This window comes from Panicum virgatum, chromosome 9K, assembly GCF_016808335.1.
Source record: "Panicum virgatum strain AP13 chromosome 9K, P.virgatum_v5, whole genome shotgun sequence".
NCBI classification, from domain to species: Eukaryota; Viridiplantae; Streptophyta; class Magnoliopsida; order Poales; family Poaceae; genus Panicum; species Panicum virgatum.
The window spans coordinates 28,832,470-28,847,987 of NC_053144.1; the positions used below are offsets into that span (position 1 = coordinate 28,832,470).

Genomic DNA, 15,518 nt, shown 5'->3' on the forward strand with positions numbered 1-15,518 from the left:
GAGTATTTTTTAGGAACTCTTGGAGATACTATGCTGCTGCCACTGTTCTAGATGCGCCTATCTTGCCATAGGCAGATCTCATCGGCTGCTTGCCTTGTCTTTTCTGCGAGAGCACCGCCGTCGTCCAATTGACGCGCCTGCGGGTATACCGTCAAGAATACGATCACATGCTAACCTATACCTAATCAAGCGACTCAGCCGCAATTAACTCAGATTCCATTAGCGAGAAAGGACCCACACACTGAAGTCGCTATTATTTACTTTATCAGCCCGGCTCGACACAATTAGCAAGATGGAAGAAGGGCCAGCGTAGTATACGCTTGTTATAGCAGCTAGCATGTCTTTATTGCTGACAAGGCCACTGTTACCTTGTTCCTGCTTATACTCAATCGCTTTTGACTTTGCCCTTCTTGATGTACAATCTTATTCAGATCCTCCCGTGTGTTTTCTTAATCACACTTGCACGCACTACTTGCTTATTCGTTAACACCATCTTAATAATAACCTACTCGCTTTTGGTTCTTGGCGCACAATAAGCTCATGCCAAAATGTCCTGTACGCGCACACGCATGTGTAAAAAACAACCGCGTATAAACGCGCGTCGAATTGTGCCTATATATTTGTTCAGGGGAGAGAGCAAGGCCAAAGCACAAACTGAGTTCACAACTGAGCTCAATCACTTGGATTAATCCGCCTTCCATTTCGGCTTGATCCTTCTCCAAGCTCATGGCTCCGTCCACCTCCCTTGGCAAGATCTCGCTCCCGAGGCAGCAGCGCCGCCTCCTCCAACCTCTCAACTCTCCAAAGCACAAGCGCGTTGCCGCCACACCCCCAGCTGTGTTGCTCCAAGAATTGTTCGGGGATGCTCAGGCAGATCAGCCTCCCAAGACAAGACGCGCCTCCGACGAGACTCTAGCCGTCCACGCTGGGGAGAAGCTTGGCAAGGGCGCGGATGAGGCCGTCACGGACTCGATCGCGACGCCAATTGTGAGCGGGACAACGCACTGGTTCAAGAGCTCCGAGGACCTGATCGCCTTCAAGGAAGGCCGGCGCCACTGCCACGAGTACGGCCGGTACAGCAACCCGACGGTGAAAGTCCTGGAGGCCGTCGCGGAGCGCGTGTTGCTTAGTGGACCAGCGCGGCCACGCCCCAGCGACGACTCCAGCATCTGGATGCGGATGCTAGCTTCTTGCAAGTTGCAAGTTGCAAGTTGCAACATGCCAACATGCCCCTGTCGCACTACCCCTTGCTTTGGGAAATCAACGCGGCCGTAGCAGTGAAGCTCGCCGTAGCTCGTGCAACTGCGCTTGGAGGAAGAAAGAGAAGTCTGAGGGGGAGAGAACCAAAAAGGATAGGCAAATCCATCCATATGAAATCGCCACTCGCAGGTCGCAGCAGATAATGGAGGAAGAACATGTACCCGGCCGTGGTGGTCAAGACCCACCTGCAGGTGGCGCTGCTGCCCGCGGCGTCCACCGCGACCGCCGCCGCCATCCTCCGGCGGGACGGCCCGAGGCCCCTCCCCTCTGCTCCTCTCCGAGGCCCCTCCCCTCGCTCCTAGCCGCGGGATGAGGGACGAGCGAGGCATGCTGTCTCGGGGCAAGCGACGGCGGCGACGGCGTGACCCCACCTCATTGTATCCGGGTTGGGGTACCTCGGATCCGGCGAGGAGACCTGGCGGGCAGGGGCACCAACCGCCGGGCGCCGGCCTGCTGCGCCGGGGAGGAGCGGAGACTGTCGGTTGGATGGGGAGCGGTGGAAGGGGTGGAGATGGGCGGCGGCATCGGTCCATCTGATCCATCGGTCCTCCTCCATTGCCAGGCGATATTTTCTAAGCGGAGAAGACGGATACGACAAGTGAAGGAGCATTCAAAAACAAACTTTCTTTATTACAGCTATGAGCCCGTATGCTCTTGTATTTGCACCGTATAAAACATACTGCTGAAAAAACAGCATGGCAGTTCACGTATCCCGAAGTCTCCGGCCCACCACGACAGCCCATCTCTGCCGTCGAAATATCCGGCTCACGGGCGCCGGACGTCCAAAGCGAATTTCCGTAGGTCGAGCTCACCCTGATGACAGCGCATGGCCCCACGGCGAAGCTTCGGGGCGGCGACGCGTGAGGGTGGCGGCGCACGAGGCCGCGCGAGCTCCCCCGGCGGTGCGGCCTCCCTTGGCAGCGCGAGCTCCCCCGGCTTGCCATCCTCCTCTTTTTTTGTTAGGGTTCGTTGCATGTTGCAGGTACATTTTACGTGTTTTAATTGTGTTAGAACAATATTGTAAGTGTTTTACGTGGATGTTGCAAAAATAGGTCTGGATGTTGCGATGTTACATGTGTTTCACATACATGTTGCAAATATTTTATTGCATTTTCATCGAAAGATTTAGAATATTTCATTTAACATGAAATAAATGTTGCGGCGGATTTTTTTCTCATCATTGATGGATGGATAATAAAAATTTTCAGCATGCTTTGATGTTGCAAATACTGATTTTCGATATTGTATATGTTGAGTTTCTATATTGCATACGTTGTTTTTGAATGTTGCATGAATCGTCCAATGGTTCTTTCATAGGACGTCTGGGCGCTAACAGTGACCATAAAATCATTCAACTCTTACCTCCCATTTTTTAAGATTTGTGCAGACTATATCCAACAAACGAGATTTCATTGGGCGAATGACAGGGCCAAGCGCACGCACAGCAATAGAGTGGCCTGGTCCAGGTGTCAACACGTGGGTGGATGACACGATGGATGTAGAGATTCCATTTAGATTCAAAAATTCAATCTCATTTTTTTTTCAAACCATAAATGCATTTCGAATTCCGTCTGAAGCATAGTGTTGCTTAGAATTTATGCAAAAAAATAAGATCTCATATGCATATATTTTAGTTTTTTACTTTTTTGAAAAACTAAACATTGAAAATATACTCTTACAACATATGAATGCACATGTTCAACATTTCGTATATATGTTTTCCACATTTTCATATAATATGTTCAAATATTTTATAAGAAATGTTGTACTAAGTTTAAATAAATGTTGAAACTAGTATTCTAAAATATTGAGTAAGTAGTTTAGCAAAAATGACCATTTATTGACACAGTGTCATACTCTTTATATAACACCATCACACCAGTGATTCACATGCTTGCAAGTTGCAACGTTGGCAGTTTTTTTTTTTTTTTGAGTGGTGCAACATTGGCAGTTGGTTAGCTTATATGCAGGTTACATGATTCGACGATGGCGCACTGGAGCTGCTAGCCTCTTTGATGGGCCGTGGTGAGCCGGGATACACCATTAATTCCCCATGGCACGGAACATGGAAGACATCGCCAGCCTTCTGTTGAGGAAAACCGCGCGTGGAGTGGGTCTGTTACTGTTAGAGCAAGATTAAGGGCTCCTCCAGTGGCTGCCGACGTCGCCGGCTCAACTAGTTTTTTAATGGATGAATAGTGTAGAATAGTTCTCGCTAGCGCTGGGGTTCTCGCTGGGCGAGAAGGCTCTCCCCTCCCACGGACGCGACTCGAGGCACTGCTGCTACCCAGCCACCCAGCGAAATCGCCCATACTGACTGCAATCTCTGGAGGAGGCCTAATAGTTATGCCCGCAGCTGGTTTCAACAAATAGTGGATCCCGCAAATATTTAATGTAGAGTGAAAAGTGCAGTCAATAAGAACTAGACATTTAAAGCAGAGTTGGAAGAGCAATAAATAGAAGCAGCTGTATGCGTTTGCTCGAGCGAGCGACTCGCGAGCCACCCGCTTCCCTCTCTCTTCTGCTTTCTCTCTCTCCTCCCATTGAATTTCTCCGGCTCCCAATCCCTCATAATATTTGCTCTTAGAGGTATACATCGGACAGTTGTTGGATCTAAGACGTTTGAGCTAAGTATCTACGATAGGAGCCCTGTGGGCAGGTGCATACTGCAAACATGCAGTGCACACCCTGCACACTACACAACGAACACTTAGTGCTCTGAATCCTGACGTTTGTTTTGTATTCCCTCCATTTCAAATTATAAATTATAGATCGTTTGATTTTTTTAATCTCAAGTTTGATCACTTGTCTATTCAAAAAAGTTATGCAAACATAATCAACTTTAAATGATTTTTGAAGAACTTATATTGATAATGAAAGCCACAACAAAAGAAGCGATATGTTGCACAAATTTTTAAATAAAACGAGTGGTCAAATTTATATTAGAGTCAAAAAGGTCAAACAACCTACAATTTGGAACAGAAGGAATGTTATTCTAGTGAACTGAAAGTGGAGAGTAAATGACAGTGCACACATTCCAGCCTAGTCTTGTACACATAAATAGTTGAACAACATTAACCGAAATACTTTGCAAGAATCTTGAAAAGCATCCTTCACGCTTAAAACTGGGGTCGCGTTAGGGGCAACATGCGTGGCTGTCAGCCGAATCATCGCAAGAGGATTAACATTAGAAAATAAATTATTTGGCCAATTTGCTTTGTTTTTTATGGGCTGCTGGCCATCCGCCCGGACGTCTGATGAGAATTTCCCATCGGATGCCCCATCGCAACATTAGAAACGAACCGCTGCAACATCAAAAAACTTCGCTTGCAACATAAAAAAGTATGTACAAAAATTACTATAATATCCTGACTATGAGGTCCAAAATTCCCACCGCAACATATCCTTATATTTCATGAAATATCCACTCAAAATATAGATAAATTTGCAACATCAGAAGATGGCATGTGCAACATTAGAATTAAACTTTTGAAACATAAAAAATATAGAAATAGTTTATAGAGCTTTGCTTACATGAATCACAATATTAGTCACAAAACATCAATTTTCGGTTGCAACAGCGCAACATTCATACCCAAACCTAATCATAAAACCGGCTCACAAATAACTGCAACATTAAATAAATATTGCTGCAACAATTAAAAAAATACTAAGACAACATCGTACACATTTCTTCTCCTTGGATGCTCAGCCATGCGGCATCCCTTTCCAGATCCCCTTGATCCCATCACTGAAACAGTGTGTGGCTTGCAGGTGACTTACATGGCGGTGAGTTAGGCTCTGTTTGGGACCGCGTGCAAAAAAAACGCGGTGCTTATAAGCGTAACACAGCTCAGAGCTTGCTTCTGCGATTTTTCGCCGCCTAGTTCAAATCTCACGATCTGTTGTTGTGAGCGGACAGGAAACACGCGTCCAACGCAAAACATTTGGCGGGTTTAATTTGCTTTTTTTCTTAGAAAAGCAGCGCAGTCGCAGTTTCAAACGTGGCCTTAATCTGCTCCGGGTCCTCCTTCCCATGCCTTCCCTTGGGCCTCCTGGTCAGGTGATTGCAGAAACAGGAACAGCGCAAGGCTTCGCGGTGGTGCATCCAGGAAACAATGAACCTCATGCATGCGAGCCACGAAGGTACCGAATTCACCAGCGGATCACTGGATTTGTAGAAGAGAGATAGAGAGAGAAGGAAGAGGAGACGGCCCACTGTAACTGCTCTTGGGATAGTCCATAGCTAGGAGGCGCGGCAGCGAGTGGATTGAGCTGCGTGAGGCAGAAGCAAATTGGAACATGGGGACGGGCGGCGGCGCAACTTCGAGATGGGACAGCAACGGCGGCGTCGTGTCACCTAACAAACAAGCTGCTGACAAGCGGCGGCGGCGTGTGAGCAGAAAGGAATTGGGATAACAATTCAGCGGTAGGGGTAGCATGCCCACTAGAAAGCGTCCGACACGTACGTCCGCTAGCATTACCGTTTCTCTTTTCCCGAATCGTGATACGAAACCAAAACAAACAGAATAACTAAAAGCTCAGATCTCTCTTAGATGAATTAATACATGATAAGAATTATAACATCAAATCAAGACGGACAGTCTAATCAAATGAACAGCCTAAACAAATATTATTATAGTCTGGAACTGAAACTATAACTGGAACTGAAACTTTTTGTGGCATTACAGACGAGAACACAAATTTTCCATTGGAACAAATATAAAAATATGTTACAATAAAACAATTAAGAATTGTTATTTGAATTTGTTGCATCCAACTGGACCATTGGAAGAAGTTGTTCTTTCACAACAAATATTAGAATTGTTCAACTGGATCCAATCGCACTGTTGAAATAAATTGTTCCATCGGAATAAATATTAGAATTTGTTCAATTGCATCCAATTTTACCATTAGAACTAAAAAAATTGTTCCACCCGAATAAAAATGTGTCCGCTGATCTAAGAAAACACATGAAGTCATCACATAAAGATTTATTATTGGATTCATGACTATACAGTAACCTTAATTTATATCTATATCTATACCTATTACTAAAGCGAGTAAAGTTTTCACCTAAATTTTTGATTTGGTACGTTAGTTTGGTCTGCCTGTGTTATTGACAGGTGAGTCTTAGTCTATCCCGTATGCGAGTCGGACCACCCCTCTCCATCAACAACTCAATCACGTAGATTCCTACACATTAACACACTGGCACCAACACATATCCGATACTTATAGCAATTTTATCCGTATCAACGCACAGATATAATTGACCAGTAAAGAAAGAATAGTTGCATCATAGTGCAAAAATGTTGAAGATGGACGGTACCGAGAAGTAGTGAGAGGAAAAGAAGATGAAGGAAAATGAAGAAGAGCTGGACCCTAAAATCTCTACTAATGGGCCAAGAAAATGAAAAAAAAAAGCCGGCCCATGTGAGATAAACAGCTTCTGCGATGCGACGGATCGCAGCAACTTGGGCGACATGTAACATTTACGCAAAACTGAGTGAAAACAGAGTAATCAACGGGTAATGTAAAAAAAAATATTCGTGGATCTTGTCTCTGTATCTTATCTTGGGCCAGTACGTGTCTGCAGCTTCTCTTTTCAGAACGACCGCCACGTCCTCTCAAAAAAAAAAAGCAACGACCGCCACGTGGCGGTTCCCGTGCACACACCTAATCCTCGATTACTCATCCCATATAAATATTCAGTTACACCCTTCATATCCCAGATATTTCGTCTCGCTTTTCCCGTTGGCCGAACAGGTTCGATCCAAAGAAACAGAGGGGTGCAGAAGCGAGCCCTCGCCTCGTCGGAGCGGAGATGCTGCCGTCGGCGTCGGCGACAGGGTACACCGCCGGCGACGTCTACTCGGCGCGCGAGATGTTCCATCCCTTCCACATCTGATTTCTTGCGGCGGCAGAGCGCAGGAACTGGTTGGATTGGATCGAGCTGCTGTAGGTGGGCGGGCGTTTGGGTCTGGGAGCCGAATCCGGAGAGGCGGAGAGGGATGAGCTTTAGCTCCGTGAGAGCTGCAGGGCATGGAGGCGAAGTGGAGGAGGCGCGGGCCATGCCGGCGGAGGTGAGCTGGGAGATGCTCGACAAGTCGCGCTTTTTCGTACTCGGCGCCGCGCTCTTCTCCGGCGTCTCCGCGGCGCTCTACCCGGCCGTCGTCCTCAAGACGCGCCTCCAGGTCGCGCCGCCGCCGCAGGCCGCGGCCGCAGCCGCCGCGGCGGCTATACTCCGGCGCGACGGGCCCCGGGGGTTCTACCGCGGCTTCGGCGTGTCCCTCGCAGGCACGGTACCCGCCCGCGCGGTCTACATGGCGGCGCTCGAGACCACCAAGAGCGCCGTGGGCTCCGCCGCGCTCCGCCTCGGCGTCGCGGAACCGGCGGCCAACGCGGCGGCCTCGGCCGCGGGCGGCGTCTCCGCCGCCGTCGCGGCACAGGTCGTCTGGACGCCCGTCGACGTCGTCAGCCAGCGCCTCATGGTTCAGACTGCTCCAGCCGCCGCCGCCCACTACCGCGGTGGCGCCGACGCGTTCCGGAAGATCCTGCTCGCGGACGGCGTGCGCGGCCTGTACCGCGGCTTCGGCGTCTCGGTGCTCACCTACGCGCCCTCCAGCGCCGCGTGGTGGGCCTCCTACGCGACGGCGCAGCGGCTCCTCTGGCGCGCGGTCGACCCCGCGCACCACGACAGCCGCGGGGCCGCGATGGCCGTGCAGGGCGCGAGCGCCGCCGCGGCGGGGGGCGCGGCCGCGCTGGTGACCATGCCGCTGGACACCGTGAAGACGCGCCTGCAGGTGATGGGCGCCGGGGCCCGAGCGCCGACGCTCGCGGCCGCGGCGCGCGACCTAGTGCGCGTGGGAGGGTGGGCCGCGTGCTACCGCGGGCTCGGGCCGAGGTGGGCATCCATGTCGCTGTCATCAGCCACCATGGTCACCGCCTACGAGTTCTTGAAGCGGCTCTCGGCCAAGGAAGGCTCCCTCTGAGCTCCGGTCTCCATCATGGCAGCGAACGGATGATCCTTGTACATGTCCAAACGCGTTCCCTGCGCCGACGGCGATGATGATGAAAAATTTTGTAAAATAAAGAATTGATTAGACTTTCCTGAAATGTTGTCGTGGATCTCATTCCTCTCAATTGTGCGAATGTCCGCAGCTCTTGGTCCATTGGTTGTTACAGTTGGCCTTCTCCTCTTGCGACCGAGACAACAGAAGCTACTGGTGTATTCTTTTTTTTCCCCCGGGAGAAACTAGAGCAGGCCGGATCGGAGATATCTCCAGGGAAAGGCTCTTCCTTCTCCATCTTTGAAAAAAAAAACTACTGAAATTGCAGTACTTGTGTGAGATCAGCACTTGATGAAAATTTACTGAAAATTACTGAAAACTCCCAAACATCTAACGTTGTGCCTAGTGTGTAGTTCATCATCACATGATCGTCGGGTGCCACGACTTTGCGACGAACCCACCCATGGTTGCGTGCTAAACTGAAATAAGCAAAGCCACCGTACAAGGAAACACGTATGATAAGTCACGATTCAGATCAGGATTAGTACTAGTAGTTTCAGATAGCAACATCTAAAAACAAAAAGGGTACTGCTGCTCGGCCAAGGAAGGGGCTTTTTCCTGCTTGTGGGGCCATGGTGAGGCGTAGAGAATTTGATTGGAATATCTAAGCCATTACATCCCATTCATTGTGGATTGGGTTTGGTCCTAGTGGTTGCCGGTAGGACCGGCAATAGCGATCCAGCAGCGGTTGACCCATACATAAGGCTGTCCGCAGTGGGTACTCCACCGCGCTCCATGGAGAGCCACTTTACTGTGAAAAACGTAGTAGCGGGTACTGGATGTGTCACGGTAAAAAAGAGTATCGCTTGCCGCGCGTTGGGAATAGAGCGCTCCCAGTACGTCCGCCATCACCGACATGGCGCGGGCCTGCCTTCCGACGCGCGCATCCCCAACCACCACCAGCTTGTCGTCGCCGCCGAGCCACCCGAGCGGATGGCGGACGTCGGAGCGCACGAGGAGGGAGAGGGCTTGGGAAGGGGAGGCGCCGGCGCAGGATCCGTCGGAGCTCGCCGTGCCGGGGTCCTCTGTCGGTCCGGGCTCAGAGAGAGGGACGAGCGCGCGCTCGAGCTCTGCTGACTGGGTGGAGGGCGCGGCCGGATTTGGGGAAGAAGGCTGCCCACGCCCACGGCCGCGCTCCGCCCATGCCGCGTGCCGCCCACGCTCCGCCCACACCGCGCTTCGCCCCTGGCCACGCGTTGCGCCACGCCCACCCGCTGCTCGCGGCCGCGCTATGCCCATGCCGCGTGCCGCCCATGCTCCGCCCACGCCGCGCTCCGCCCCTGGCCACGCGTCACGCCACGCCCGCCCGCAGCCCGCGGCCGCGCTCCGCCATCGGCCGCGCTCCCGATGGCAACGACGACGCGGAGCAAGGGGGCGGCTGCGGCGGCAGGGCGGATCTGGGGAGGGAGAGAGGGAAGCACCGGGAGGAGGGGACCCCGCGTCGCTCAGAGCAGGGGAGTTGCGCTCCTCGCCGCCGCCCTTGTTGGCTGCTGCTCCAAGCTACGCGGCCCGCCCGCACCGTGGAGATCTGGCCGGCGCTCCGCCTCTGCCCCGCCGAGGACGCCTCGCCGCGGCTGCTCCGGCTCGCCGCCGCCGCTCCGCCCCGCCGCGGCCTCCCGCGATGGAGAGATGGGAGGGGGGCACCGGCGTCGGGGAGGAAGGCCGGAGGAGGGGTGCGCCTCCGCCTCGCCGTCCGGCGCGCGCCCCTGCCTCGCCTGGGCTGCAGCTCGTGCGCACCGTGGCCGCCCCGCGCCGCCTGCTCGGGCAACTCGCCGCACTGGCCGGCCCAGCTGCTGCCTGCCCCGACCGCAACGAGGCCTGCCCCGGCCCTCGTCGCGCCGGTGGCCCTCGCCCCGCCGTGCCGGCATAGCGCGCGATGCGCCGTCGGTGGAGGGCGCAGGGAGGGGGCCATGGACGCCGCATGCGGCGCTCTCGAGCTCCACTCCAGCCGGATCCATTACGGAGCTGGAGCAGGGGGCGGTGGAGGGGCGCGCCGGCGAGGGAGGCGGGAGCTGGGCCGCCGGCGGCCTCAGGAGAGGGAAGGTGTAATGTCACATACTCACCCCCTTAAGAGACCGACGTCCTCGTGGGTCAATCCCAAGCCAGGAACGTCCTCTCTTGGCCACGTCCCGTACGTCCAGTGCCAGCAGCCCATGTCCGTGCGTCCAGTGCCAACGGCGCATCCCAGATGCCCGCGCACTGACCCGCCACGCGCCCGTGCTCATGCCTCCGCACTTACGTCCGTACGTGCCCGTGAAGCCGCGAGAGTCGGCTCTGATACCATTCTGTAACGTTCCGCCCCCCCGAGGCCGAGCCCGCTTACATCTTGCTGCTTTCTAGGACATAGACTGCCCTCCCAGACCAACACCAGTCGTTTCTGCACACTTTGTCCTCACTCATGCACACCCGGGAAGAGCTTCCCGGTCGGTCACTCATCCCCAAATTTCATCGGGCCAAGCACGCTTAACTTCGGAGTTCTTTGGAGACAGGCTTCCGAAAAAGAAGTTGCAACTTGTCGGTATGAGTATCCTATTAATCCTATTAAGCCCTAGGCTGGGGTGTCACAGAAGGGAGGGAAGAGAGAGAGAGGAGGGCGATGAGATGGGTGGGTTGGTGGGTGGGTGGGGATAGAAAATTTAAACAGTGTATGATATGTGGACCCCATGTGCTGGTAGTTGGTATAGAGAATGTGGTATAGAGTATGATGGGTGCGGAGAAACTGAATATAGAGAAGGGAATATTGATGACAATGATAGAATATTCCTTTTAGAGAATAGATTTAGAGTACCACGAGTGTGGATAACCTAACCTCCCCTCCTGCAGCCTCTGCCTACCTTTCCTGAGCATGGCATTGTGCCATTCGTTTCAGTTTCGCCAGTCTTCTCACGAACAATGGCGGATGGCCTTTTCGCTTGAGCTGGACGCTCTGCTCCCCATGAGGAGACTTGAAGTGCCTCAGCTCTACAATGCCAAGAAATGGCATTTGGAGTAGTACTAACCTCTGTTTGGCGTATTGGCATCGTAATATTCTAGGAAATGTCACTTGACCCGTGAGGGTGAAAGTTTCTTTTATCCAATTGCGTTTTTCTCGATGTTCACATTTTCAATAGACTTCAAATTGTTCCGATGAAATGATAGGCTGGATTTAGCTTAAGCTAGATAACCCAATGAGTTTAATAAAGAGCCATCGTTGGTTTCGATGAGCTGCCGGCTATGAAACAAACAGCTTTGGAGTGATTACATTGCTTCCAAAGACAGCGGAGGCAAAAACAGATACAACAATATAGACCAATTTGTGTTCTTAATGTATGCTTCAAGATTTTCACAAAAGTCTGCACCAATAGGTTGAATAGGATAGCTCAAACAGTGGTAAGTGCCTTTTATGCCAGGCAAAAATATCATGGAAGGGGTGGTCATACTCCACGAAACCATTCACGAGCTACACACTAAGAAACAAGATGGGGTTATTTTCAAAATTGACTTTGAAAAGGCCTACGACAAAGTTACATGGTCATTCCTTCAACAAACACTAAGAATGAAAAAGTTCTCATCCAAATGGTGTAGATGGATTGAAGGAATGATTAAGGGGGGTAGTGATGGGGTCAAGGTCAATGATGACCTATGTCACCCGTCCTATTCAATATATAGTTGCAGATATGTTAGCAATTTTGATTAAAAGAGCTAAGGATGATGGACAAATCGGGGGTGTTATACCACACCTAGTGGATGATTGCTTGTCGATTTTGCAATATGCAGACAATACCATCCTTTTTCTAGACCATGACATCGAACAAGCAAAAAATTTGAAACTTTTGCTAAGTGTCTTCGAATAGATGTCTGGTCTTAAGATAACAGATGTCTGGTCTTAAGATAAACTTTCACAAAAGTGAAATCTTTTACTATGGACAAGTGAAAGAGTTTGAAGAGGAATATATTGAACTCTTTGGATGCAATGTTGGTCAGTATCCCTTTAGATATTTGGGGATACCAACGCATCATCGACAACTCCTTAATAATGACGGGAGGAAAGTTGAAGAACGTTTCGAAAAGAAGCTAACATGTTGGAAAGCTAAGCATTTGTCTTACGGAGGCAGATTAGTTCTCCTAAACTCAATTCTTAGTAGCCTACCCATGTTTATGATGTCCTTTTTTGAGATACCAAAAAAGAGTTCTTAAAAAACTTAATCACTACAGATCGCGTTTCTTCTGGCAAGGTGGTTCAGATAAAAAAAAATACCACTTAGCTAAATGGGACATCCTCTGCCGTCCAAAAGATCAAGGGGGCCTTGGAGTCATTGACCTCGAGGTTCAGAATAAGTGCTTTTTAAGCAAATGGATAGTAAATTTGCTAAACAACGAAGGCACATGACAGCCTTTACTCAGAAATAAATATTTGAGCTCAAGACTTAAAGAAGAAGTCCAAGCTAAACCGAACGACTCTCATTTTTGGAGAGGGTTAATGAAGATTAAAGAAGAAGTCTTGGCCTGTGGATCCTTTGAGATTAAAGATGGGAAACAAACAAGATTTTGGGAGGACACTTGGGTGGGCCAAAGGCCATTCAAAGAACAGTATCCATCAATTTATAACATTGCTCGCCAACCACATGCATCAGTAGCGAGTGTGTTATGTTCAGAACCCCTAAATATTTCATTTAGAAGGGCATTGGTGGATGAAAAACTCCAAGAATGGCTTGATCTGGTAGCTAAGATAACCAACATCAATTTAGTTGAAGAGAGTGATCACTTTAGATGGAATTTACATAAATACGGGGTCTTTACTGTTAGATCTATGTACCTCCACAAGATAAACGAACATGCTCCCTTTCGCCACAAATTGATTTCGAAACTAAAAATTCCTCTCAAAATAAAGATCTTCTTTTGGTTTCTCCAAAGAGGAGTTATCCTAACAAAAGATAATCTAGCGAAGAAGAATGGGAAGAGGAGTTTGAAGTGTTGCTTCTGTAATTGTAATGAATCAATTACACATCTCCTGTTTGATTGTCACCATACAAAGGAGATTTGGAAGATAGTCTATTTAGCTACAGGGTTAACCCCACCAAAATCTATTTTCCATATGCTAGGAAATTGGCTCTCAAATTTTGATAACAACGAGAGGCGTGTCGTTTTGGTGGGGGCAGCTGCATTGTGTTGGGCTATTTGGAGATGCCGTAATGATATTATTTTTAACAAAACCAAGTATCCATCATTTATGCATGCTGTTTTCAGGGGGACCTACTAGTTGCGCTTATGGGCGCAACTGCAGCATAAAGATATGATAAAGGTGCTGTTCCGAAGGGCGAGTCTTGCATTGGAGGCTGTTGCCTTGGAGATAGCCAATCACGGGTGGAAACATAACCTTAGGATTGGTTTATATCATTTTTTCTTTGTTCATTCCCCAGTTAGCCAATAGACGGCAATATTTTATAACAATTATTGGGCTGTGTACACTTTGTAGAGGCCGGAACTCGTTTCCATTATCTAAAAAAATGAAACAAACAGCCGGCATACACCTTGTATATAACTCCCCCAGAACAAACTTGACCCTTGATGGGACCAAAAGTAAAGAAGATTGTGCATACATATATCTTCCAACAGCCAAGGTCAAGTCCTTTTTTCATACAATTTTCAGAGGTCATTTCATTTTCCTCTCAATAACAGTACACATAGATACTCATCTTTTGCATCAAAATAACATTGATGAACAAGCAGTTCCCCCTCACTTCAGTTCAAGTTTAGAACGTTTTTTAGCTTCCTCATAGAAGGCTAGATCTTGCAATGGCATTATGGTTCATGGTGATCACAGCAAAGGGGAAAACATACTTTTGACCTTGCAGCAATATTATGCATTATTCATGATCAACAATGCAAGATATGTTTCTAATACATTGTAGAAAACTATTCCCTCCCTTCCACATTATAGATCATTCTAGGTGCATAATTTTTGTCATGTATTGAGACATAGTTTATATCTAAGTGCTTAGCAAAAACTATGCACTTAGAAATACCAAAAACTACCTATAATTTAGAACAGAGGTAGTATCTAGGAAGGAGGCTACCATCGGCATGTGGTATCATTTACCATGCATTCCTTCAATGAGAAACACATGAGAGCCCACACCCTAGGAAACATGTGATGACTTTTGCGCCAAACAGCAGCCAATACCAATAATAGTGCGGTTTGTTCTTACTCACACAATCTGTATATTATGTTTTGTTTAGGGAGGGCTATGTTTGTAGTATAGGTAACAACCAACTAAGCTGTTCAAGAATGTTAACCAGCTTATTTAATTACCTCGTGAAGGTCACTTATCTTTTGACGAAGCTTCTTACCTTTTCCTAGCATAACAGGGGATCCTTAAACTTACAATACCATGGCAGCAAACAAAACTGATGAGATGAGACATAAGTTACTACTTACTAATCGGACGAACATTCATTGGGCAGGCATTAGGTGGCAGGTTTAGGAATTAAGAAGCCCTAAAAACTTTATAGAGACCAGCAAGGGAACATTTGGTTCACGAGTAGGCATTTCAAAAATTAGTAGGCCTTATGATTTTTGGTTGGAATGCTAACCATACATTGCCAAATTACGAACAGTTGAAACTAACAAGGGATGATTGTCTGCTTTCTTCGGTTCCTTGTTGTTCATACCTTTAGGGGAAGAGGGCATGAGGTTCTGCAGTGGATCCTTTGATCATGGTGATGTATTAGGATGCATGAAAATCCAGTTGTCTCGATTGCTATGGAAAGTCTTGTCTGCTGATGTCCACAAAGAACTTGCTTCAGGATAACAGAATCTGAATAGGCATGACTTACAATCTGATATTTTCAACATGATGAGAGTTTTTCATGTAAATAGGAGGGGATTTCGTAATCCCCCACTGAAATATATTAAAAGAAGTTTCATGTATAGCCATTCATGAGAGACCTCTAGGAACTAAAGAAGGAAAGGAAGAAAATCAAAGAAAACAACCAAAAATTACACCAGGAGGTTTAGCCATTCCTGAAAATTGTTCTTGTATTTTGTTTTAACTCTGCTCAAGCAGGGCGAGTTCTTTCCGGAGGGTTTGTCAGCAGGCTTGCACCATAGGCGGGGTTCCTTGAAAGATAAATCATTTCTTATTGTCCAGATAGCCTAGCAGAGCATTATGATGAGACTCATCGAGAGGGGTTAATGCAGTGCTT

The 15,518-nt window shown here is 48.8% G+C and overlaps 2 protein-coding genes across 2 annotated transcripts; one reads left to right on the forward strand and one right to left on the reverse strand.

Annotated features, from left to right (window-relative positions):
* Window positions 1–436: 436 nt before the first annotated feature.
* LOC120648661 lies at window positions 437–1,978 on the reverse strand. Its single transcript, XM_039925370.1, has 2 exons — window positions 1,422–1,978; window positions 437–1,302 (listed from the first exon to the last, which is right to left on the reverse strand). Exons 1-2 carry the CDS (start codon window positions 1,493–1,495, stop codon window positions 876–878), a joined length of 501 nt encoding a protein of 166 aa, XP_039781304.1. The 5' UTR covers window positions 1,496–1,978; the 3' UTR covers window positions 437–875.
* A 5,018-nt stretch (window positions 1,979–6,996) lies between these two features.
* LOC120651132 (solute carrier family 25 member 44-like) lies at window positions 6,997–8,406 on the forward strand. Its single transcript, XM_039928520.1, has one exon. It carries the CDS (start codon window positions 7,275–7,277, stop codon window positions 8,253–8,255), a length of 981 nt encoding a protein of 326 aa, XP_039784454.1. The 5' UTR covers window positions 6,997–7,274; the 3' UTR covers window positions 8,256–8,406.
* The last annotated feature ends 7,112 nt before the right edge of the window (window positions 8,407–15,518 follow it).